The 26248-nt window shown below is 40.2% G+C and overlaps 1 protein-coding gene across 2 annotated transcripts in view; it reads right to left on the bottom strand.

The window, feature by feature from the left end:
- tbc1d22a (TBC1 domain family, member 22a) overlaps positions 1 to 26248 on the bottom strand; it is a 156802-nt gene that overhangs the window by 20453 nt on the left and 110101 nt on the right. For both annotated transcript variants that reach the window (XM_005451751.3, XM_005451749.4), the window contains exons 12-13: positions 17563 to 17690; positions 3572 to 3667 (exon numbers count right to left, since the gene is read on the bottom strand). In XM_005451751.3, the coding sequence (XP_005451808.1) occupies positions 3572 to 3667; positions 17563 to 17690 (224 nt within the window). The remainder of the gene's footprint in view (positions 1 to 3571; positions 3668 to 17562; positions 17691 to 26248) is intronic.

The raw sequence follows: 26248 nt of genomic DNA, 5'->3' as shown, positions 1-26248 counted from the left end.
TGTGTGCATAGTCTCAAACTGCAGAAACCAACTTAAAAAAAAACAAACAAACAAAAAACTAGAACCACCTTAAGTTCTGTCTGAATTGGACTCCACCAAGAAGTATCAGTTTATTTAAGCTCGATATGAAGAATACTAAAGTAAGGACAGATGAGTCAGTCAGTGTCTCATCTTCAAACTCTGATAACCTCCAGTGTCTCACTGAGTGGGTGAACCATCTTTAATCAACTGGCCTCCACCTAAAACGCACATTTTTCAGAACTGTAACCAAGTCGTGCGACTTCTGAAGACTTCTTCACATTTATTACGTGATGAAATGGGAGGCACAGAAAAGATGGTTTGAGGTCATGACCGTCAAATATCAAGAACACACGTAAAGCCATTTGATTGCTGCTTGTATTCATTTCAGATGTACTGATGTCGCTCTTTTCATTCTATATAACCACCTGAGGGGCCCTGAAGTCAAACGGACCTGTGTAGGACCCCTGAAGTACTACGAGTCATTTCTTTTAACAAATAAAAGCTATGTTATTAGCTCGTCAGCTGATATCCACTCAGTACTGAGCTGTGCTACATCAGTCATCCAATGAGATTAACCATAATTCAGAAATGCAAGTAAAAATATACCTGTTTAACATAGGTAACACAGCTTACATATCTCCCAACCAAGAGGCGGCTGTGCTTTCAGTGTTTTTGGAAACCAGATACTGCAGTCCTTTTGTTTATTGGGTCCATTCTGAAATGTGGTTATTGCCTCAAGCCTCAAGTGCCTGCAAGCTGCAAACCAAAGCAGGCTCGGCTTTAATTAATCATCCGTAAGACTGGTCTAAATAAAACTGTCTTAGGAACAACAAGAGGAAAGTGTGCAACAACATATTTATGGTCTCGGTGCAAAAACTTTTCTCTCCTCCACGGCTCTAAAGTTGCATCTGTTCTTACTCTCCCATTAAGATTCTCTCGTTCCTCAAGACCTCACATTTCCTGTCATTTTCATGAGAACAGACTGTTTGCCCTTGTTTGCCACTGCATCGGCTGCATGGAAAACCAGTCAGAAAGTCACACTTTAGAATTGGAAGAGTAAATATGTGTCTGTGCATGCATTCATGTGCACAATACAAAATCAAATCAAATACACACACACATGCACTTAAAGCACATTTAAGACAAAAAGTTATAATGTAAACACTGACTTTGCAAGCTTAAAAGAGTGTGTATTTTTGAGCTTCACGTAGTGGTTAGAAGAGGAACTCACACCTAGCGACGACACTTATGCAGGCACAAGCGTTACAAAGTGTCCATCTGTCCAATCCTAACACTTGTGTTTAGCAAAGCAGATCTGCTCAGCTGTCTGGACAGTCAAAACAGCTTGTGAGCATCTTATATCCTCCATGTCAATGTTATCTCAAGATTATTTCTCAGTCTCATCCTCCTTCTTATGATGTTTTTTATATTTCTGACTTGTGAACACACAAGTGAGAGGACTCAAAGAAGACAAGACATCAACAATAAACAAGAGCGAAAGGTCAAGGATAAGATAAGGAAGGAGCACGGAAAGTAGAGGGAAATGTTAAAAAGAAGAAAAATAGAGAATAGAGCACTGAGAAAAACCCAAACGGATAAGTTAGAAGAATACAACAAGACAGAGAATCCGAGAGAGCTGCCAACGAGCAGAGATGAGGTTTATATGTAATGATGCTAGAATGTGTTGCTACCGTTAAGAAGGCAAGTCCCCCCAGTGAGCTGGCAACCAAAGTCACCTTCTGGCAGCTGTCTACTGTCATCTACTAATGCACTCACAACGACTTTTGAACCTCGCAGTTAATGACCAGGGAGGTAATGGAGAGGGATGTAGGCCATGAACAACTCCGCAGTCTGGCAGACTGCTTTAATATTGCTTTCGCACAACCGTCAGATTCATCTACACAGAGTAAATCACCACCAGCATCACCAACTGGGCAGAAAAACCAGCACCGTGTGTAGCTTCCTGTGTACATCTGTAGCATTTGGAGAGCCCACACAGGTTTGAACCTCTCAAGTATCACAACTTACAAATCTGAAGTGGAAATTCAACACACTGAGCAAGTTCTGCCTCGAAAACTATGGAACAACAATTATCTTGGGAAGTATTCAATCCATCTGGGACGTGCTGCGTGTGAAGAGTCTCCTGTTAGTTACTTCAAAAGGCTTATTCAATAACACTTCAGTCGGCACAGTTAAGGTTCCGCAGTTTTGCCGTCTACTGACCAAAATCTGAAGTATTTTGGTGCTCAGAGTGCAAATCGGTCTCTCTGCAGCCGAAAGGGTTTCGATTTTTCTGCCATCATTACTACACAGTTGCTGCAGAATTATTCCAAGCCTAAACTAATCCCCTGCTGGGACTAAGCAGCTGGGAATTTTATTTTTTAAGATCTTTTTTTTCTTCTCCCATTTAGACACAAGCTACAACAATTACCCTAGTTAATTCACAGTTCTGTGCAGAAGTCTTGAGCCACCCAACACTTTTTTAAATATTTTGCTTCCAAGGAGTCTAAAATCATTATTATTATTTTTTTTAAAAGTGCTCTTCAGCAGAAGTTCTCCAGGTGTTCTGGCTGCTTTTTCCCCTCATTTTCAGACCATTCCTTGTATCTGACCATTTTGATTTTATTGTTTTTGTTTTACTGAACTTGGTTAACACTAACCTATGAATCATTCAAACACATATAATAGTAAATTTAGCAAAAAGCCTGTTTTAAAATGTGTCTTTAGGTGCTTTGTAACTAGCAGCCTGTCTAACAAACCCATAATTTATTCCAGTTTCAGTTAACACGGTCTAACAGGAATAATAAAGTTATTTTGCACTGACAAGGTGACTCCCAAAACACTTGAGGCACCTCAACATGGTGTGCAGTGTGTGCAGTGTGTAGATCATATCTGCAATTTCGTCCTTTCGCTCACTGTTGACCAGTAAATGAACAGCTTTGCTTTTATACTCAGTTCTCTTGTCACCACGACAGACTGGTCCAGTGTCTACATCACTGAAGCCATCGCCGCAGTTCATCTGTCAATCTCCCACTGCGCTCTCCAAACTCCCAAAACATTTGGGGCAGTAACTTGTCCCTGACCTGCAGTGGGCACTCCGGCCTTTTCCAGCTCTGGACTATGGTGTCAAACTTGGAGGACTGCTCCAGTGCAAGCTCGAGCCCACCACCTGATAAAGCCTACAGAACCACATCAGCTGCAAAAACCAACTTCTGAAGCCGCCAAGGGCTCAACTAAAATGGATCTAATCACATGATGAACAGTATCTGAAAGTCACATCCTTAAGAAATATATTCTATATTTCCACATATGCTTGTACATGTTTTAATAAATATCCATTGTTCCAAGGCAAGCAAAAGACATTTGCACAGTGCTGTATAAGCACTACTGTGGACAGTTTATGATTTAAAATCAAATTTTCTCATAGAAACCCAATTTTACATCCACCTCCAACCCCCATAACCAAAGTATGCCATTTATAAATATTCATATTATGTAAACAAATGTCAATATCAACACCATCGCCTTCTGTGTCTTCTGTGTTCGTTACCTGAAAATCCCTCTCCTCCAGAATCTCTTTCCTCCACCTCACCAGGAAGGCCGCACACACATACAGGTGAAAATGGGAGAAGCCCTCTGGTTCAGCCTGGTGAGTGAGATAAAAAAAACATATGATGTTGATTTAGCACAAGTTTAACATTTCGCAGCATGAAAACAAACGACACCTCCATCACAGATATGTTATATTGTTCAAACGGAAGCTTAAGAGCGCGAGCAAAGCATCTCGGAGAAGCTCAAACACTCCAGTCTTTCATCACAATTTCATTTTAGGGAAGATTTGGAAACAGTTTTGCATGATGTATTTAGCCACGCATACGAAAAAGGAGACAGACGGGGAAAAAAGGCAGAATATAAAACATTTTTTTCCTGTCAAAATCCAGAAATTTACATTTGCAGGGTGACAAAGAAAGATACAAATCCCCTTTTCCTCTGCACAGCTTTTTATTTCAGCTGCTCGTTATGTATGGTGGCTTACTTTTTTTTTTATGACTCTGCAATGAGCAGGGGGAATTAAAAAGGGAGTAAGACAAAGGATAAGATGTTCCCTGTTCTATTCATTTTTCTCCAGAGCACCATCACAGAGAGGATAATTACCAAGGCCTTTTGAATGCAAGTGACTTCAGAGTATACGGTCCCTTAAAGAAGGAAGACAATATTCAAAGTACATCCTGGTATGAGGACTTTTCTGGAGGCATTTTGACGAGTTAGGTTACAACATGTGTTATTTTAGGGTACAACAAGGTTTAACTGGACACCTAAAGTTTTGCTGTTCCAAACAAATGTGCCGGTAATAAAGACAGCCAGACTGAGTCTCAAATAAAGCTCGGAGCAAGGCTTATTTGTGACAACAGCTGGGGAAGAAATAAAAATTCCTGTATAAATAGCTTGGAGTGACAACCAAACATTTGCATGAATCTGGAAGTCAAAAATCAACCAAAGGCAGGAAGAGAAGAGCTGTGTAAGAGGACCCAGCTTCAGTCTGACGGACGGCAAGAAAAGACAACCAAAAGTGCAGAGAAAAGAGAGAGATGTAAACAGTATAGGAGTGACTGAGTGAGCGAGAGGCAGTCTGTATGCAAGTGCGGCAGGGCTATGTAACCTTATCTCCCCTGGACAGACACTTTTAATCATATTTTGTAGCAAAAAAAAAAAAAAAAGCATTGCTTTTTTTCCTGCTCTTGAGATTGACAGCAATACGTGAAATTTCTCTCTCCATTTTTTTTTTGTAAGTTGTCAGAAATTCAGGAAAATAAAATCTCGTAGCTGAGTCTTGCAAAGCTCTTCCTGTTTTCCTGTTTAAATTCAACTTCTTGCAGCTGAAATAGAGATCAAAACTGGACATTTTGCTACCAAGTGGCCACGGCATAAACAGGATAACAAACTGACAAGTTTATTGACAAGCCTGATTAACCAATGCAAATTTAGTATGGAATTGCATCCATGAATTTCTATGTTAACTAGCAGGCTTTTCCTGGCTCAGAAATGTGGGAACATGAGTGGTCAGCGCACAGGAAAGGCAAGAATAGAGCAGGAAAAACACTCCTAATAATCCCATAAATTAATGAGTATTCTTAAGTGTGCGCCTTGATGTGTCCACTACTAGAAAAAACAAAAAACAAATGGAGCACTATAGTGCTCAAAATAATGAAACACACACGTCCTATAATTTGATATTAAAGTTTGCAGTCTCTTTGGCACAGGTGGATTAGTAAAATGCCAAAGGCTGTACATAAGGCACTGTATGTTCCAATAACTCAGCAATGTATCATCAGCAGTGCTTCCTCGGCCGTATAACAGCGGCTATAACTCAGCAGCACACGAGTTTCAGACCCTAACTTCATTTCAAAGGCAGAAGAGGAAGTGCATTTACTGACAAACTGTCCATTATTCTCTCATACACAGTACAGAGAGTGGTTCAGAGGTCGGCGCAGTGGAGATCACCCGCCCCACAAAACAGTCAATCAGGGAGAAACACTGGCCAGTTAACTTAATGCACTTAAATAACACCGACAGTGCCATGTTCCATATTTCAGCGTCGCCAGGTATTGTAATCAACTGTTCGAGCTGATCTTTAATCACCATGCTCATTTATGCAGTGGATAACAGTGAGCCATAACTCTGCAGGAATTATCAGAAACTGCCTTTCCTCTGTGATAATTGAATTTCCCTCCAAGAAGGAAGGAACAAACAGATTAATAATGGATATACAGAAACGAACAGAGATTTGGTGTTAGAAAAAAAACAGAAATTGTCTTCTCGCTCTGTCTTTTTTCCCCCACAACATTGTTAGGTTTTTGCAGACAGATTGATTCTCCCCACGCCTCTGCGTACATATCCTGTCGCTTGGTTTCCTTCTCGCTTTGCCTCCCACTTAGTTAAACCAGTTTTTACAATTGTGCAATTAACAGCGTCTGCGTGCACGCGCGTTTGTTTGTGTGCGTGAGAAACAACGAAAAAGTGAATAATGGAGAGTGCAGGGAGTGGTGAGACAAAAAGAGGGGTGCCTGTGAACAGCGAAGCATGGCGTGATGTGAGTTGTAAACTGGCAGGTGAGTGGCTCGTTGGTCGAGCACTGCAGCTCGAAGCAAACAACTGAAGCAAGCAAACAAACATGCGAGCGCGCACACAAAGAGACGAGTGAGTATATGAGTGGCATATGGGAGCACAATGTTTATCACTCTCCAAAGACTCACCAAGTTTTAATTTCCTTTCTTCTATGAGTTTGTTTGTGTGTGTGTGAGAGAGAGAGAGTTCATGGTTGAGGGCACCAGCGGGCTCGTGAAACTCTGAATTCCACTCTATTTCTCACTCTGCCCCCCGTCACTCCCTCTCTGTCGCCACTCCGTTCTTACAATCTGTCACCTCCTTCAGTCTCGTTCAACAAATGTCTGCTACTCACTTTTCTCCCTCTTTCTCTGTAATCCCACTGTGAAGACTATTTCATAAATTAGAGAGTGATTTTTCTTGACATTTAATATAAAATTTGTCATCTATCATTTCCACGAGCAATCCAGCATTAACGTGAAATCTATTGCCTCCACCGACTGCATAGTTATTGGTGGTATATGACTCGTGTTCTTCTTCACTTTAATGCGTTTAAGGCACAGAAGTTGAAATTATTAAATGCCACTGCATCTGTAGTCCAGAATTATTCTGATGTTCCTGTGAAGTAATGCATAAAATGTGCATGTTTAATAGTTGTTTGCTATAAATATGATTTAAAACTGTTATACCTTTCATAATTTGGTCTGTGCATGACTGACAGGCTGCCCTGTGAAGCATTTCTATGTAATGATTAAAACTGTTTTAAGTTTATTAGCTCTGAAAGGATCTGTGGATTAGCTGACTGACAGAAAATGAACAGTCAAGTCTGATAATTGGTTCATCACATGAGTCATTTAAATTTCAAATATTTGCTTGATGGAGCTTCTGATAGGTGAGGATTTAGTGCTTTTCTCTGCTTCACACAACTCCGGCTGAGAGGAACTGTGGTTCCTTGTCCATAGCTACAATTTACAGATGGCCCGTGAACTCCTCACATTAAGGTCACAGGTAGGAGTGTGTGATAGTTTGGTATCGATCCAATACCAAGTAAATTTAGGGCCAGTATTGCCGATACTGATACTTTTAAACAGCTTATGTGGAGGAGATCAGTGTGTCATGATTTATGAGATGAAATGTGCAAGCTAAACACATTCTAATGACCACTAAATTTACCTTTCACAACAATTAGTTAACACAACAAAACAGACTTTTCAGCTTTTCGTGTATTATTCATGTATTTCGTGTAATGTGTGCTCAAGGCTATAAATAAAATGGATGTGACAGTCAACACAAAAACATTCAGACATTGCTCATTTCTATTTTCAAAAAAAATATTTCTTTTTGAAAAATTCAGTGGGCTACATACTCAACTTAAGGGATATAAACACAGTATTGATCGATCCACCCACCTGTAGGAACAGGCCGTTGTGAAAGCTTCTAGCCCCACATATACATACCGTGCTTTCAAAAGAGGACAGATACAAAGATATATCACTGTAAAACCTCACTTCACACATTACGAACCTGTAAATTGTGATGGACTAGCAGCCGAATGAGCTACTATGTTACACATATTCTGGTTAAATGACTGATTCAATTCAATTCAATTCAATTTTATTTATACAGCGCCAAATCACAACAGCAGTCGCCTCAAGGCACTTTATATTGCACAGTAGATCCTACAATAATACATACAGAGAAAAAAAACAACAATCATATGACCCCCTATGAGCAAGCACTTTGGCGACAGTGGGAAGGAAAAACTCCCTTTTAACAGGAAGAAACCTCCGGCAGAACCAGGCTCAGGGAGGGGCGGAGCCATCTGCAGCGACCGGTTGGGGTGAGATAAAGAGTTCAGCTAAATAAAAAATAGATGTAGCCCCTTAAAGAGCCAGGATATGTATGCGATCATTAGTTTCTAAAGTGTTTAAATGTTACATCATAATACAAGTTCCACCCATCTAAACAATTGATCTTAATTTTAATGACAAGAACTCCTGGTTCTAGTTCCAGTTGAGGCACAGACATAATAGCATCAATTTCCCATCTAAATCAGTTCTGAATGCAGAGAAATGTCTTAGTTATTTTATATTGATTTAGTTTTTAGCTGTATATATTGATAGATTGTGGTAACTCAAATATCTGTAAATGGTATTTTGATTCCTCTCCTTTACCACCATCCGTTTATTTCATCGGCACACTGCCCTTTCTTGCTGCCCCATCCACAGCTATGTAATCTGCTGCTGCTGCTGCTGCTCGAGGCTTTCTCGTCATTATGATTTGCAAAACAAAGTTTGTCGTAGGAGTCAAGGTGACTCCGTCAAACTTGTCTCTACCTCTTCTCCTCCTCCATTGTTATGCCTGGTCCTCCACCCTCCTCGTGTCAGGGCAGCCATATTGGCTGAGACACGCGAGACTCTGACTGACAAGCGCCGCTGATCAAAGTAGGGAGAAAACAGGGGGGCGAAGGACTCGGGGTGATAGGGGTATGCTGAGTGCAGTCGATTGGGAGAACAGGAGGAGTAAAAGGGAGGGGGGGTCACCAGAGACAGAAAGGGTAGGAGGCTAAGGGTGAACGGAGGAGAAAAGAGAGGGAATGAGGAATGCAGAGTGAGGAGTAGCGCAATGTCATAGCTTCTCTAAACTGCTGCGCTGGCTGTCTGACTAGTCTCATCGCTCCAAGACAAACCGGCCTGACGTGGGACAAACTCGATACTCTGACGAGTTGTCTCTAGACAAGGTGAAAAGGCGATGGTGATGGAAGACGGTAATGGAGCAGATTCAAAGTGATGTAACAATTACACAGACTGAATATGATCAAGCTCCCTTCCTATCCTTTGTGTAGGAACATCGCTACATTAGTGATTGGCAAAAGTTGGCATTAACTGCTACAAGCTGTACAAGTATTCCTGTGTGGAATTGCGCACTCGTGGCTCGATTTGATGTTGTGCACGATGAATTTAAACACCGAACATCAAGGAAGGGATATTTTGAATTGTAAATTAGGACGGAGGATCTCACAAAAAATAAAAAATAAAAACTGACGACAAGTGTCAACTCATGATGCAATCCTTTTAAAGAGAAAGTGAGAGTTTTTCAGGGAAACGGCTTTGAATATAATTCCAGTCAAGTTCAGCGTAGTGTTTTTGTGCTTGCTCCTCTAATGCGTTACCCTGCTCTAGGCAACATTTAAAATTACAAAGCACCAGAGCTAATCAAAGGGGGAAAAGGAGGCAAAAATGATAAAATCTGAATTCCCACTTTGCCACGGATTTAATTCATTTTGGGACCCTGCTGTTTCTGTTCACTCTCATTTTGTGTTTGTGAGCAGGCTGACTTTAAAAGAAAATGATTGCATTCAAAGCTAGCATGGGTGTCAATAACGCATGGTTAGGTTTTAGAGAACATAGGTGATAAACCATACATTGAAGTTTGTGGTAAATGCTACCAGTGTGACACTTAAAATGCTGCTTTGATGTCGAGATGGGGTGAGGGAGAGCAAAACTTTTTTTTTTAAAAAGGAGAGAAATATTTATCCTCATGACAGTGAGAATGTGGCAGAGAGAAAACACACAAAGAGTGACCAGGGTCCTGTCTACAGAGGCCCGTCTGATTGTTTGGAGTGATCGCAGGGCCAACAATCACTATGGAGAGGACACAGGCAGGCAGCCGAAGCGAGAAGGGACACTTCCTCAGGGATCATCCCCCTTACTTAAGTGGCAGCTTTTATTTACATCCACAAAGAGAAAACTTTGGAAAAGTTAGTAGAAGAAGTTTCAATTCTTTACTTCAGATACAACAATGTAAAAATATAACTACAAAAACATCGCTTTATTTGAAAAATGTCTTTTGAAGTAAAAAAAAGAAAAATCCTTATAGTTTATATAAATGATTGTATATGAATATAAGTGAATGAACATTTCAGCAGCATTTTAAGTCAATCGAGTGGGATTTCTATCACTGTGCAGATTTAAGTTCTGCATTTGATCCATTTTCTTTTTTTGTATGAAGTAGTTAACAAATACCTGATTGATAAAACTGCTAACAGCTGATTAGTTCAGCAGGTCTTAATGCAACATCACGAGCGTCATAGGTTGGAAAACACCGGTTTAAAGCTTAAAGTGGCTTATTCAGGTCACTCACAGCTGCACATTTGTATTTTCAGTTTTTACTAGAGTAGCCTTGGATGATCCACAGCTCAAAATAATCAAAAAACCAAAGTGCTTTGCAGGCAAATGTTAAAACGTGAAAACTAAAAGTTAAGCTAATTATACAGTTTCAGCTCTTCACCTCTTCAGCTAACTTTCTTCTGATTGGCTGGCATTGACAAATGGAAGGACTGAAGTGAGACAGACATCCACTTTTTGATTATGTTTGTCTGACATCATCTAAAAAATTATGTCTGTGTGTGTAACTGATGGATTACATAATGAATAAACTTATCAGTGGAATAAAAAAAGTACCGGGCTGCAATTCTGAATTTTTTTTAGCATTGTTTACTCTGCTAGTTGCTGTCAATTAAATGAAATTTAATTTCCTCAAAATTATCAGAAAGTGATGAAGTACATCTATCCAAATCTCCTAGTTTATCTTTTTTTTATATATTTTCTGTTGTGTTATTTATCAATCAATCACTTTAGCTCTTAAAAAAAGTAAACTTTTCATGAAATGTAGTGAAGTGAAAATATAAAGCAGCACAAAATTACAAACTGTGCCTCACTACTTCAATAATAGTCGGCTACTTAGTTCCTTCGACCGCTAATGAATGTAAAAGCTGTATTAATAAGGAGATCAAAGCAACAAGAATTCAACGTCTGTGAAGAAGCCGACTGCTCCTGTGTCCATTTGACTAATTTGGGCTGTGCTTTTAACCTTAATCTAAGCTAATGTTCTGACCTATGTTGCAGTAAATTACCACATTTTTTTCCCACTAGCAATCCATACAATTGGTTAGATCTTACCCAGTGGTTTTAAACATAGGTAAACAGCTCCCTGCTTGGTAAATTCAACCATTCATATGGAAAAAGCACCATGTTTCAGAAACCTAAAATGTCACGGTATCCCTTTAACAGCCATGCTAATGCTGCCACACTGAGCTACTTGCTAATTTCATGCTCCACGCAACAGGGATAATTTGGTCCCTGTCTGTCTGTCTGTTTGCCCGTCTTTCGGCCAAGGGAAGAGGAGTCTGTGCATGTGAGTGTGTTTCGCTCTATATCTTGTGTCCTTCTCTTGGTTTCTGCCTTTCTCCCTCTTTCAAAGATCAATAGAGACAAATGAGGGGAAAAAAACAAGTCTTGGAGAGAAAAAGAGGAAAAGCAGGCTGAGGGCAAAATAGACAAAAAGAAGAAGAGAAGAGAACAAACGAATGCTGAGAAGAGTCTGCAGACAGAGAGATGACAGGAGTCGCAGCGAAAGAAAGAGGAAGTGCTGTGTTGTGTTGGATCACACTACTGAACAGATGGCCACACCGCAGAGAGAAGACCACAACAGAGACATTACAACACTCAGGTTAAAATCTCCCCTGGAAGACACCCACACAGGCACGCATACACACATATACTGAGCCTCAGTGGCAAAGGGTAAGGTCTTTCTGCTTAATATCAGCATCTGGGAGAAACCCAAACACACTAGTTTTTTTGAAGTAAGTCAAGAACATGAATTAAGGAGCCTTTTTACAAAACAATCTTCTAGACATTACTAAATAATGCATGTGGTTGTGCTGTGAAGGGGTTTATACAGCCACTAAACTATAAGCTGTCTGTTAAGCAAACAGGAAAAGGTCAAAACAACATGCAAAGGTAAACACACCAAAAAATAGTTTGAGGGCAAGTGTGATGGAGAAGAGCAAGAGGAGGAAACGGGATAGAAGAGTAAACTGGGAGATGAGAAGAGAGATGACAATAAGAAAGGGCATAAAGGAGAGCGTGAAAGAAAAGCAATGCGATGAAAAAGTTTTAAAAAGGACAACAGAGACTAGCAGAGTAGAACAGATAAGAAGAGCTCTGTGCTTTGCTGTCAGCTCCTCTGAAAGTTTCATGAGTGGAAATGGCCTAATTCCCCTACCAGGTCAGGACTGGAGGTGAGGGACTGTGACCGAGCCTGCCAAGACGAGGTGAATGTGAGTTTGTGTGCTGCATCAAAAGGTAGAGTGCAGTGTGTGTCGAGGGTGCCGTCCAAACGACATTGTAAAACATCAAATATTTAGAGGATGCATTACAAGTACAATGTGTACCAGCGTTGCTGTCAAGTCACGACAAAGCAACAACACTGTTTAATCATTCACTGCTCGACTTGAGGTGGACCGAACACATGCAGTCATATGAAAAAGAAATATTTCATAGCACTCTATGGTAAATGGACTTATATAGTGCTTTTCTACTCTCCCGGAGTACTCAAAGCGCTCTATACAACAAGCTAGATTCACCCATTCGCCATCTTCTATGCTTTTAAGTGCTTACTGATGGATGCATTGCTGAGCAACTTGCCCAAGGATACTTGGGATGCAGACTAGAGGAAGCCAGGGATCAAACCATCAACCTTCCAATCAGCAGATGACCTGCTCTACCTCCTGAGCTACAGTCTATGCATTCCTGCGAAACACAAAGTACATTCTCATTGCTTCCATAAGAATTAATAGGGTAAGTAGAAGCCAGGTACTGCTCATCAAATGAACCCACAATTATAATCGTCACGGGTGAGCACCTCTAGAAAAGCAGCAGATTCGGTAATTTGCTGGTTAGGAACTTTTAGGTGTGTGTTAACAAAATACCGCAATCTTAATAGACCTTAACCCTGACGTTAACAGATTCCTTGGAGTGAATCTGCTAGACGCCTTAGCAATGCAGACTCATCAATCAGACCATCAGACTTGTGGAATAATGTCCTTTGGGCAGTCAAAACCAAAGTGGAGATGACCATAATGCACAGTTCCATGATTGGCAAAAACCAAACACACAATATCATCACGAACATTTTTGTGCTGCCACAGGACCTGGGCACCTTCCCCTCAGGGAGCTGACCATGTACACCAAAATATTCAAGAAGCCAAATGTGAGGCCATCTGTCCGACAGCTAAAGCTTGGCTGAAATGGGGTCATGCAACAGGACAATGATCCCAAGCACAGCAGCAATTCTACAACAGAATGACTGAAAAAGCAAAGAATCAAAGTGTTGCAATGGTTGAGTCAAAGTCCAGACCACAACCTGAGTGAAATGCTGTGGCAGGACTTTAAGAGAGCTGTGTATAGACGAATGCCGGCAAACAACGAACTAAAGCAATGTTGTAAAGCAGAGGGAGTCAAAATCCCTCCACAAGAAAACAACTCAAGTTATTTCTGCTAAAGGTGGTTCTACAAGCTATTGACTCAATGGGGAGGGATTCTTATTCTTTTACGGTCCTCTTTTGTTTCAAGGTCAGAGGGTCACTTAAGAGTTTCTATATTTCAATCTTCTATTTCGCAAAAATTATTTGAATTTTATTACAACATATGGTTGTGCCTTCTACTTAGCATTGTTTTAACTATGAAACTCCCGATTTGTTCCTTTTGTAAACACTTGTATTTTTCTATCCTGCATGCGGGTTTTGGCTTTATTTTAACACTGTTGTATAGTCTGCCACAGGTGTTGGTAGACTGCTACACACAGCTGATATTTAATTCTGATGTGTATGCCAGACCTATTGCTAACTGTCTGAGGTATAAACTAAAAATATAATTTCACCCTGGTTTTTTGGTTTTTGTTTTTTTTAAGGGGTTCTAGTTGCACCACACAATGTCTCCCTAAACTTCCTGGGTTTTGTGCTTTTTTTTTTTTTTCTATAATCCATTCTCTGAGTGGATTATAGAGAGAAGACAACAGTATTTTCTGTTCTCTAAAACAGTCACTCAGCGCTTAACTGGAGATACATGATAAAAAGTAACTGCTTGTTACTATGGACACCATGCAGACATTACATAATACAGAGCTTAATATAGTAGAGCTGGGTCTGCTCCTATATCTCGAAAAAGATGGTCTTTAGTTTGTTATTTTTCAGATAGTTAATTAGAATAGTCCAGAGCACAGACAGCATTTCCTACACACAGATTCCACCAAGATTTTATGTCCAAGTATATTCTGTGGCTCATTTCAGCATGTTGTATTTTTATTTATTTAGCTTCATGAGAAGACACTGCCATCCGCAATCGATTTAATGATGGTCAACCTTATTTTGAAATTTGATTGCTGCTAAGCTGCCGGCCCCCACCTTTCCTACCTCTTGCTTCCCTATTGACAGGCTGAGACTGGAGTCTTTGATACCGTTCGGCTGCCCGTCTTTAGTCTCCAATTACACAGTTTTGGGTTGCAGCAGGTAATGACTGCTGTTGTTCTGCACTGGACAGTTCCATTGTTCCCTGTAGGTTTCATTTCCCCGCAAGCATTATGTTGCCTTCCACTTCTATGTGGACGACACACAAACATACCTCTCTATGAAGATAATTTTGGAGGAATTACATAAATCTTCAGGTCCCTCAAGTAATCTGAAATACTGAATTTCCAAAAACATTCTTCAGCTAAATACAGATAGTGATTGGTTTGGGTTCCCCAACAGACCAATGAGTATAATGAGATGCTTAAGCCCAATGACACTGACCCTTCATGACAGTGCTAAGAATCAGGGATTATTTTCGATTCAATGCTAAAATGCGACATGTCAGCTTTGTATTGAAATGCTGCTTTTTCCACATGAGGAATACTGCCAAACTGCAGTCATGTAAAGAAATATCTCTCCCTTTGCTCTGTGTCTTTTCCTTTGTTAATCTGTAGCTCCTCCGGTTCTCCCCTTCCTTGGATTGCTTAGTTTATTGTGTTTCTCTACTACGTTATCATTTAGACTTCTAGAACTCATTAGCTATTACATCTCCTATATTCCTCTTTCACACAGTAAACTGTGAGACGTTTGGCATAAGTGATTAAAATATATAACTAGACATTCATTGGAGAAGATTTGATAAACAACAACACAGACTTTTTTATGGAAAGGACAAATCTGATTCACTGTGGAACTCAAATACCCTGAAGGTGCTTTAATTCAAGCACAGCACAAACATGTTTCTGCCATGGCTCTTTTGTGTGCCAGCTGCGATCTATGTTATACTCCCCAAAGTCAGAGCTCATACAGATTTTGACCATATTTGTTTACTATTTGAGCTATGGCTTGTTGGCAGTGAACTATGTACTTCAGCTGCAACATGCCCATGTTTAACTTTTCTGTCTTAGTTCCCTAATAATTCTGTTCTTGTACGCTTCTATTTTTACTGCAGTCAATCTGAATCTTTCTGTAGACTTTACTCTTTCACCTTCCCTTCTAAATTTGCTTTCTCTCTCCTTTCTACGTACTTCTCGTTTTCCACATTGCCCTTTTAAGTGAAATTGTTAGTTGATCAAGTTCATATTTTGGCTCAGTCACAAACCTTAGAAGTGAACTTCATTCACTTTGCTACATTCTACATTTCACACAGCAAAATACTTCAGATTTATGAAAAATGTCTGATTTAGACTCGCAAGACTTGCAGTCTTTTGAGCGAAGCAAACACAAATGACACGAGCTAAAGGTTATGTGACGGGAAACATCAGCATTTTCAGCTGTGACGGAAGATAAGAACAATACGTAAGGAAAAGAAGAGGACAGAAACTCTGAGTCATGGTGAAGACGCTGAGAACAGGCAGCAGGAATAACAACAGGTCAGACGCTGCGACTGCAAGACGACAGCAGCAAAGATGCGTATACGTGTTTTTGTAAAGGCCTGGCACAGAGCCGTCATTGGGAGAAGTTTATTTCAAACTTGGTTTTCATTCCTTTTCCCTCGACACTTCTCATGTAACCTAACAAGTATTACACTCTCTCAGGGAGTCTACAGGTATGAAGACGTTCAATTTAATTTTAAGACTTTAAAATGATATTTTAAATTAAATTCAGGATGTAAATGGCAATGGTAAAAAAAAAAAGTAAAGAATGTGTTATGCCCATGTAAGTACACTGGTACCAGTTCATAAATAATAGTAAAGGTCAAATGTACATATTTATTTGGGTTTAAGAACATTTTCTACATGTATTTATATAATGTAGAAAGATTATTTGACTTAAAGTGCAGTTTGCTTTTTAAACATTTCATAATCGTTATTCTCGAGGTTGATCTTGCATCTTTCCATTTTCACAGACTAACGACTGAAGGCCGACTCGTAAAGCCTTGCTCTTCTTTAAGATCTTTGGTTTGGTTTCCATCTGTGCACTGCAAGCCTCTTAATTTGATCCCATGTTGGGAAGTCCCACCCCCTTTTTTTTTAAATACATACCCACACCAGCTACCAATAAATTAGCTAATGTAGGTTTAATATTTTTTTTCACATATATAAAACCTAAAAACAGTAGTGAAATCTATAAAGAAGCAAATGGTACGACTTAAAAACCAAACAAACGAACATTGTTTTTTCTTTCTTTTACATAAAATATCCAAACAGTTATATTCAATATGCTGAATCCTTAATCACTGTATGTGGGGTCGAGGTTAACCGTTACTGGCTGCTCTCCTTCTACAGCCTTCTAAATCATACTGTGGATGCTTCAAAAACAGTATGGCTATAATATTGAGATCACATATAACTCCTGCAACATCATATATAGTAACAATAGTCTGGTGATTGTGAAAATTTTACAAATCTTATGTAAATTTAAGCCAATTTTAGACTTTTTAAGGCCTGTCTTCAATAAATGTGCATTGTGCTAATTTACATCTGTGGATTAGAAATACATATAGATGTACATACACACATAAGCAAGTATTATGTGGGTTTTCAACCATTCCGATCATGGTTAAAAATTTGTCTCTGACTCTACAAACTGGCTTATAAGCTCAATGTAAATGTCACAAAAAAACATCAGGATGAAAAAGTCAAGATTTGTTTGAAGGAGATTAAGATTGTCTCTCACAGTCTGACGTCAAGGTCAACAGGAGCTTTAACTCTGGCACTCACACATAAATAAAAATTAAGCCATAAGTTAACTCAGGTAAAACTTTTGTCTCACACATGGAGATTTCTTTGCCGGATGCTTCAGGAATGTTTATTATTCCCACTTTTAAACATTTCTATGTCATGAACAAATAACAACCTTCTGTCAAACTGAAGTGTAAACTTTTACATGCAAGACTGTGCGGTGGGCCTAAGCAGCTGTACAACCAGCCTTGTATAATCAAGAACACCCTGGAGAAAATCTGTATGTTAAAAGAAGAATGTCGATATAATGCTGCATCATACTGCTCTGGCTGAGATGTAATTGATATCAAAACAGTAAGAGATTATCAAGTTTTTGAAAACTTGCAAACCAAACACATACAAATAAAGTGAAAACAAAAAGAAAGCAGAATAACAGTAACTTTGTTGTGCGTGCGGTTGTACCTGGTAGGTGTCCCACAGTCTGATTGTGCATCGTAGTGGCAACTCTCTCATCAGGAGGTTGTTCATCCAGCGAAAGGCAAACTGCAGGTACTCCACCTCGTACTGCTGCATGTGGCGGTGCACAGATTCTGACAAAATAATAATAATAAAAAAAAACTATTTGAACTTTTTCCATCAGTTTTCTGTGTAAAGACAAAAGTAAAACAGCAGAGATGCTGCACGGAGCGGCAAAGAAAAAAAACTCTAGCTATGGTAAAGGTGACAGTAACAAGTATGTAGCTAGACAGATTCCTTCAGAACTCCCTTCTCTGTTAATTACTGCTGCAGTCACTATCACATGCACAGCCTTTTCCTCATAACAGAGATGTAATTACAGAGCTATCAAAACTGTCTCAGAAAAGCTAAACCAGGATGAAAAATGGAAGTATAATTGTATTGTTAAACAACCCTCTAAAGCAATTGCAGGCCGCTGCGCTGAGGAATGAAATGCATATAAAGTAGGTCAATGGCATCCGGAGGTGAGGAGCCAAGGCATGGATGTATGTAACGTATAGGGCGTGTAGTAATTATTTCTTTGACACAACTGCTTTGAGCAGGAACTGATTAAAAATTTATTATGCTGACTTCTAACCCAAGTCAATCTGAATAACGCAAATGTCAAATGTGACCTTAACCTTGTCGAAAGACACTTTGTCCTCAAAGATTTTTCATTTCAGTGGATTTCTAAAGATGAGGTTCAACTTCCTGTTAAGCTTTATACCATCAGCCTGACCTCTCTGCATCAGTGGTGTTTATTTTACTGCAGAGACAGAAAATTACAGAAATGGACAAAGCTTGTGAAACAGTCTATTCAAATCAGTGTTTGTGTTTTGTTTTCACATGGATTTAAATAGAATGATAATTCCAAAAAGCACACCAAGTGAAGTAATACACATGGGGGGTGACTGCAGTGATATCTAGCACAATTAGAGTGCATGTGGGGTTAATATAATTTCTATGTGCATACAGATGTGCAGATACATTATCTGTAGGCAGGAGGCAAAACTCTTGGCTCAGGTTTCCATCTGTAATCTGCAATTCCGCCAAGTTTCACCGACCAATCCTGTTTGAGCAGAGTCTGGCTGCATGCAGGTAAATACAGTGAAAGAGGCACCGAGTTTGCCATGATGCAAAATCATGAAAACATAGGTACCGTCTGACAACACCTTAGCTTTTTATTCCTTTTTTGGTTGCTGCCCTGAGGCCAAGGCTTTAAAAGATTTTTACTCCTGTATTAAATCCCCACAGAGCGCACGCCGTAGCGAGCAAAGTTGTGTTTTTGTGGGTTTTTTGCATTTAAACTTGTGTGCCGGTGTGTCTGAATTGCATCATCCTTGCCCCAATCAATAAACTGTGCTTACACAGTACACTGCTACCAAACGGACCTATCGTAGTAGTTGCGGTTTACGCCATATTTCTGTGAAGGAGCACAGCAGGCTACGTACTATAAAGCAATCTCAAAGCAGCAGAAACTTGCTGTAATGAAGATCCAGACATTTATTTTAGGTAAGCTGGATTCTAATTTCCTCCATTATTTTAACTCTTGTGGCATCACTGCTGCTCAGTTCCCCCCGACAAACAGCTGAACAACAGGCGCCAACTCGGAGACTCCTCGTACCCTTAAAATTGTGTTTTGTTTTTTCTTCCTACAATTGGTTCAGCTCATGTCTCCAACCACCGAACAAAAAAACAGACCATATGTTGCATCTGGCATCTCAACATGTTCTCAATATGCGGTTGCGGTGTCAGTGTCATGGCGCGGCACGTTGGCACCGATGCTCACAGGGAAAAATGGATGAGACACGGAAACGTCTGTTAGAAAAAGAAAATGTAAGAGAAGCTCGCCGTGTGTGAGGGAGTGACAGTGAGAATGGCTGCCTTTGTTCCTTCCTCTGCTCTTGATAAATGCTTGTTTAATGCGCCTTTACATAACAAAAGATTAAAAATACCACTCAATATTCAGCGACTCGCTGTTCCACAGTCATCAAACCCATGACACTCATTCTCCTAGATACACACACACACACACACACACACACACACACACACACACACACACACACACACACACTTCATAATAGAGCTGTAATTACAGAGCTGTCAGGGAATCTATGAGGGAAAAAAACAGTTAGCAAGGAACTATCCCATCCTTTTCCCTCACACTCTGGGCTCTTAATCAGGGCTGACTGGCATGCACAAGCACGCAAATACACACACGCAAATTCAGCTTTTAACCTTTAATTGGCAAAACCTTATAGACAAGATACCACATACGTTGTTGGTCTCCAGCACTTGATTGGCACATGTCTTCCTCTGCTAACGTACATGTCTAACAGAAATGCACACACTCCACCACATGAGCAAAGGCGCAAAGTAAACACAAAGCTATTATTTCACACTCCTCTCTGCAGTTTAATTATCACATGCTGCTGTAAAAGCATAAACAAGGCTAGCTCATTAACGGCAAATGCATCATGGTGGCAGATCTGAGCTAGCTGCCAAACAGAGAGGGAGAGAGTGGAACAACTTTAGACAATGTTAAATTACACTAATGAACTTGCTCTGCCTAATATTAGTGGCTTCACCAAACACAAAGGGGAAGAGGTGCGTGGTGGGGGTGGGGGAGTGGTGGAAAGGAAGAGTCGTTTGTCATGAGATGATATCGTGGTGGGGTGGGAGAGCGAAAATGATAGAGGGGAAAAAAACCAAACCCAGAAGTGAGGCGCTTAAACTCGTGACTTTTTAGCCGTCTGGCTGGCACACAGCGCTCAGCACACTGAGCAGGGTTGTTAGAAGGGCTCGGGGAGGTTGAGGATGACATGTCTCATAGACACTGATTGACTGATGAGTCTTGTCTTCCCTCCAACTGCTGGTTAAAGTTTAGGACGGAGGCCACAGAGCAGGCTAGTCTGCTCTCCACAGCAGACCGTAGCCTGTGGCTGTCGGACAGTAGAAGGTCAGAGGTCGTACAGTGACTAGTGAGAAGCTCCCCGGATTCTGCTGATGAGGCCAATTCTGCCTTGCTTGGTTTAAAAAGTAATTACACTCGCACGTTCTCTTTGTCCTCTCCTCCTCCCCCTTTCATTTTATTCTTTTAGCATCTTGCGGTCTTTGTTTTTTCTAAAACAGACATTTTATTTGGAATTTGCTCATCTTTTGTTTGACGCGTACTTGGCGTATTTACAGTGTAGCGTTTCATTTTTCATAACCGTGATCTTGCCGACTAGTCAGCATTTGCCACTGTCTGTACCTGCCAAGCAGCAGGGATGAATGTATGAATTTTTTATGTTTATAAGCGTTTATAAGGCTGCCAAGTACTTTGTGACAAATAAATAACTTAGCAATCTAATTAGCTGCCTCTCCAGTGAGTCTCTCATCCTGTGGATTAACTCCAACTCCACCATATTGGACTGCAGCTGCCAAAAGTAGTCCCTGCTCCACTCTGTAGCCTCAGTGGGCTTGGCATAGCTGTACATGACCCACTCTTCACCTGCTGCAGGTTCTGGTTAGAGTGTCCCTGAGCTACTGATGCCAACTGCGGACCCGGGAGAGAGAGAGATAGAAAGAGAGAGAGATCACTGAATCATATGAGGAACTGCCAGAATAGCAACCTGCCCAGATATAGTGAGGAAAACACAAAGAGGACTGAAAGGCATCAACTGAACTTTCAAATTAAGAGTGAAGGACTTCTCACTCATCATTCGCTCAAACAGATGCAAACAAAAAGAGCTGAAAAAAACCAAATGAGTTAGGCAAATGCCACAGACTGGGTCTGCTGTGGGGAGCAGCATTGAGCAGGTGACACCGACAGACTGATAAAATGATTAGGAAGGCTGCTCTGCTCTGCGATTGGCTGCCAACTGTGCACTTTTAAAGCTGTGGTGGAGAGGAGGTCACTGAAACGACTGTTATCCATCACGGATAATCCTGACCACCCTCTGGCCCACTTTCTCTAGCAGACTGATTCAGCTCTGCTGGCAGAAGGACAGATGAATATTTTTTAAAATATTACTTTAACTGCTGTAACAGAATAAAAAAATGTAAAATAATTGCCCAAATATGGCTTGAAGTATCTCATATCTTATCTCATCTTAAAATGGCATGCAGTGAAGTTGTACCTAAGTATAAAGGAGTTAAGATTTATTTACTTCAGACACAGGCTTGGTTCCTTCTGTAGGGAGTAAACTAATTAGACGGACATGCTGTGTGTACACATCTTGGCTGTTGTGTGCGTCTTTAGCTTCCCCAAATCCCACTTTATTTGTTTAACTGTTACACAGACGCTCTCCTGCACGACGCAGCTCTATAAAATGAAAAAGTTTAATCAGCCCAAACCACAGCGAGAGCAGACTTTTATTTTCCCTTTTATTTCGCATAAAAGAAAGGCCACGTAATATGCAAAATTACATCTTGTGCCCTCAAAAGTTGAAAACACAAGGGACCAATGAGATAGCAGATTTGCACCGTGGCGGTAAGGCTTTGGATAAGAAGGGTCTGAAACAACTGCGGTGAAGAAATCTGTGAATCGCTTGAAAAAGAAAATGTTAGAAAACTTGCAACTGATAGTATCTGGGGGTTGTGGAGGACTGTGTGGGAAGATATGAAACAAACAAGCAAACAAAAAGAAAAAAATCAGGTTAAATGGCATCACAGTTGGCCTGAACATAAGGCGTCAAAAAAATAAACGGGAGGTGGGGGCCTTTGGTTGACGAGGGGGAAAACAAAAGGAAGCCAAACATACTGCTGGAGTTTAAAAAACACTTAAATCTTGGGAACATAAAATACTAAAACAAAACTACTGCACAAGAAAGCCAAATTAGCTAAAGATTTTTTTCCAAACATATGAGAACAGCTTTCCTCGCTTCTCATTATGCAATACAGTCTCACAGTGCAGCTACCAGCCTTTCTACTAAAATCAGGCACGCATGCTGCAAGTACATCCCCTCATTTGCATAAATAAATTCACCTTTTAGCAATTTGCATGTTGATGAACTCGCGCTAATGCACTTGCATGTAACAAATACACAGACAGAGATAAGGGAGCGATAAAGAGATCAGAAAAACATTACATGCTGACAGACTGGCTGTTCTTTTGAGGAGGAACATGTGCTAGCGTTAAGCAAGGCTAATGGGAGTTAGCGTCACTTATTAAAAGTAGGATAATTACAGAGGAGGAGCGACCGAGGGACGGGCAGGCAGAGGGAGAAATGAAGGCGTCTCGAAGTAAAAGATTACAAACGATGTCAACAGCTCTTTCAACTCCACGAATCAAAGTAAAGAAGCAAAGTAATAAACATCTTTGATTTTTAACAAATGCTTGCGGTTTGTTTTTGGTCTCCCTGCTTCAAGTTCAATGTGAGCCTATACTGTACTGAGTGAGAAATAAAGTGCATGGAGAACAAAAAAGATTATTTGAGTGGTTTTAATGTCCATGTCTGTCCAGGGCTGTAATATACTGAATGCAGTCACGATGTTGAAATAACATTTTTGGGGATTTCTTTGGGTGAACACCAAAGATTAGCGTTGCTGAATCGACCAAATGTTGAGGACAGGCCGGGGCTTCTTGGCACAAATCCAGAACCATTTGTTTCTCTCTGGGATTAAATTTGTGTCACTGTAATTAAACACAAACCTCACAGGAATAGAGTACGCGCGCACACAAACACAGAGTCATTTGATCACAGTATTCTTGCCTCTCCCTTCAGTGACTACCATTTCACTTTTCCTTTGGTCACTTCACCGCCTCCTTCTGCTTAGAAGAAAAGGCAATTTTATTATGACATACCGTTTACTCAGTTTGTCTTATGAAAGTCATGAAACACTGTACTCTCTGTAACTCTAATTATTCTTGCCCTCACTAGTTAACTGTTTGATCTCAGATGGTTCTGAAGCCAAAGCAATTAGTTTTAAAATTAGCAAAACAGACAATAAGAAAGAATGGCAGACAGTTGTGTGAGAGCAAACTGGCATAAACCCACGCAAAGGGAGCAGTGCAGCTGCATTTAGCATAGGCTCCTGCTGAGGAACTAGCTGAGTGCTAATGTTAGCAGCTACTGGAGTTAGCCACATACAGCAAATTCCTCTAAATGTCAGTACATGGTTTTTCAAACACTTTGACTGGTAAAAATGTGAATTATTAACTGAAATTGTTCTTCAAATATGTCTGAAATATGGTTATGAACAATATCTAACCCCCATTAAACCAGGCTTAATTTCGACTGCTTTCTAAGTGATCTTCTCCATTGGACCCACTAAGATATTAGTTCACAGTAGCATTAATAGGGAATATTATAGTTACAAGATCCGTATCCGCTAAAACTTTCAATCATCTCCATCACTAAAATGAATCTTTTTCTTAGAGGTGTTGCTTTAAAGTTTTTCTTACCTGACACTAATACAAACTATTTAATTTTATTTAAGATAAGGATAAGTGGGAGAAAAAGGATGGATATTTGTGCTCCTCTTCGTGCAAAAGATTAAAAAAGGTCTGGCTGATTAAGTCGATAACAGTGCTGCATACAAATGTAGGCTTGTCTTCTTCTAATGAACTATGAAAGTTTGTTTCTTTTGTTTTAGAGCACTCTGCTTTGTGTTTCTAACTTTTTCTAATTGCAGAAATATTCTAAAATATTTATATTAATATTTATTCAATACATGAACAACAAACTTGTTCCTTCTTGAATTGAAAAGAAAAATACATTTTCCATTTTCAAATCTAATGAAATCAAAGAAACGATATTTTGTTTTAAATATTGGAAATATTGGAATTACTTCATTATATTTATGTAAGATGTTCTTCAGTTGCTTATTAACTAAGTTTCTTTTCCCTCTTCTGGAGGACAGCAAACAAACTATGTAGCAATCTGAGGCTTTTATTCTGAAAGGCAGGGACAGAAAAGGCCCTTTTTCCACATGGGTGGAACAAATCAGGTTTCCTGTACGTGCAGTGACGGCTATGCTTTCTCTACATCTACTTGATGTATTGTAGAAGGAGGTAGATGCAGTCATTGTACAGAACTAGAGAAAAGGAAACTCTTGTTCTTCCTCGTATAGTACTGCAAACAATAATACAATAAAAACCCTCAGATGGGATCAAGACACTACTACATTTTTCCCGCCTTGTCTCTATCTCAAATAAATATCTCATCAACTACTGATGTGCCTGTATCGCACACACCGACACAGAGCTCAAACAGAACAGCGGTGTCGCACAGTAACAGTTGATGCATTTTCATTTGCCCTTTAGCCAAAGTTACCATCTTGTTCTAATGGAAAAGAAGATCTTTGATCGTCTGCAGCAAGTAATCAGCAAATCTCAAATTATTGAGCCTAAAGATGAACTATAATTTATGGTTAAAATGTAACAGAATGACAGAAAACATTTTTTTTAAATAAAAGTAAAACATTAGGACTTGTATCAGATGCAGTGAGATACCAATATTGGTACATTTCAAGACCCCACCCACTATCAAAATACCACCACTCTGGATAAACCTGCATCTGATAAGCGCTGATAGGTCATTTTGGAAGAGATGAGAGGCTATTGTTCTCAAAACAGATGCTATGTCAACAGCAGGGCGAAAAACAATCCCGTAACACAAGATAAAAGCTATCTGTGATCTCATTAGAGCTGGTAATGTCAACCTAGCGAGGTATAAAATTTCTCTGCCCCCACTATGATGACAGGGCACTTATGGAAAAAGATACAGTAAAGATGTCGAGTCATTTTTTTTATGTCGTTGCTGTTGTGGGTGGGGGTGGGGTGAAATGGACTGCAGATGAGGTGGAGGACTTTTCTTCCTCTTTTTTCCCTTCACGTGTGTGTGTGTGTGTCTGTGTATTCACTCAAACACACACAAGTGTACGCACAATTTTTTTGTGTTTTTTTTTTTAAACACACCACCCATCTTACGTGCATGTTCTTCATTGGACCTCTTCTGTCACAATCACACATGCAAACAGACAGGCCTGCATTTGCTCGCTAACTTTTTCTGACATTCACATTCCTGCGCACACACAAACACACACGCACAAACACACACTCTCCATCCATTTGGATGCAGAGGATGAGTCCTCCCCTCCCTGTGGCTGACAGAGCGGGTGACAGGGTGGTGGGACGGCACCAAGGTTAGCCGGGAACATGACCATTGTACAAAAGCCTGCTTTGATAAGCCCTTGTTTTGCACAATGCATGGTGGGGCTGCTGCAAACCTCGCACGAGTTTTAAGTGACAAAGTTTGGATGGAAAACTATTTCAAACCAGGTAACGTGTGTACTGTTTGGACAAAATGGAAAAGACAACGGGACCAGAGAGGGAAAAGTAGCTTTGCTAATTAACACCGAGTTGAGAGCGTGTGTGAAATGTCACTGAGCTGCGTATGAGTACACTCGGTGTGCATACATTAACTTCCAGGCCTCAGCAGGCCTCTGGTCTGTGCTATTAGTCACTAGCACGTACGCGTTTCCAGACAGCCGAGTGGAATGAAAATTAGCGAGAGACAATTCTCATGTCAAGTCATTAGAAAGTGACGATAAGCCTGGAAGAATTAAGGTGTGAAAGCAAATGTAACTGGCTGGTGTGTATATTGTTCTAACACGTACATTTTTTTAAAAAAAACAAAGAGTTTAAGTGTTAACTCAAAGTTGG

This window comes from Oreochromis niloticus, linkage group LG17 (genome assembly GCF_001858045.2).
Source record: "Oreochromis niloticus isolate F11D_XX linkage group LG17, O_niloticus_UMD_NMBU, whole genome shotgun sequence".
In the NCBI taxonomy this organism is placed as follows: Eukaryota; Metazoa; Chordata; class Actinopteri; order Cichliformes; family Cichlidae; genus Oreochromis; species Oreochromis niloticus.
This window is presented reverse-complemented; position numbering and strand designations above follow the sequence as displayed.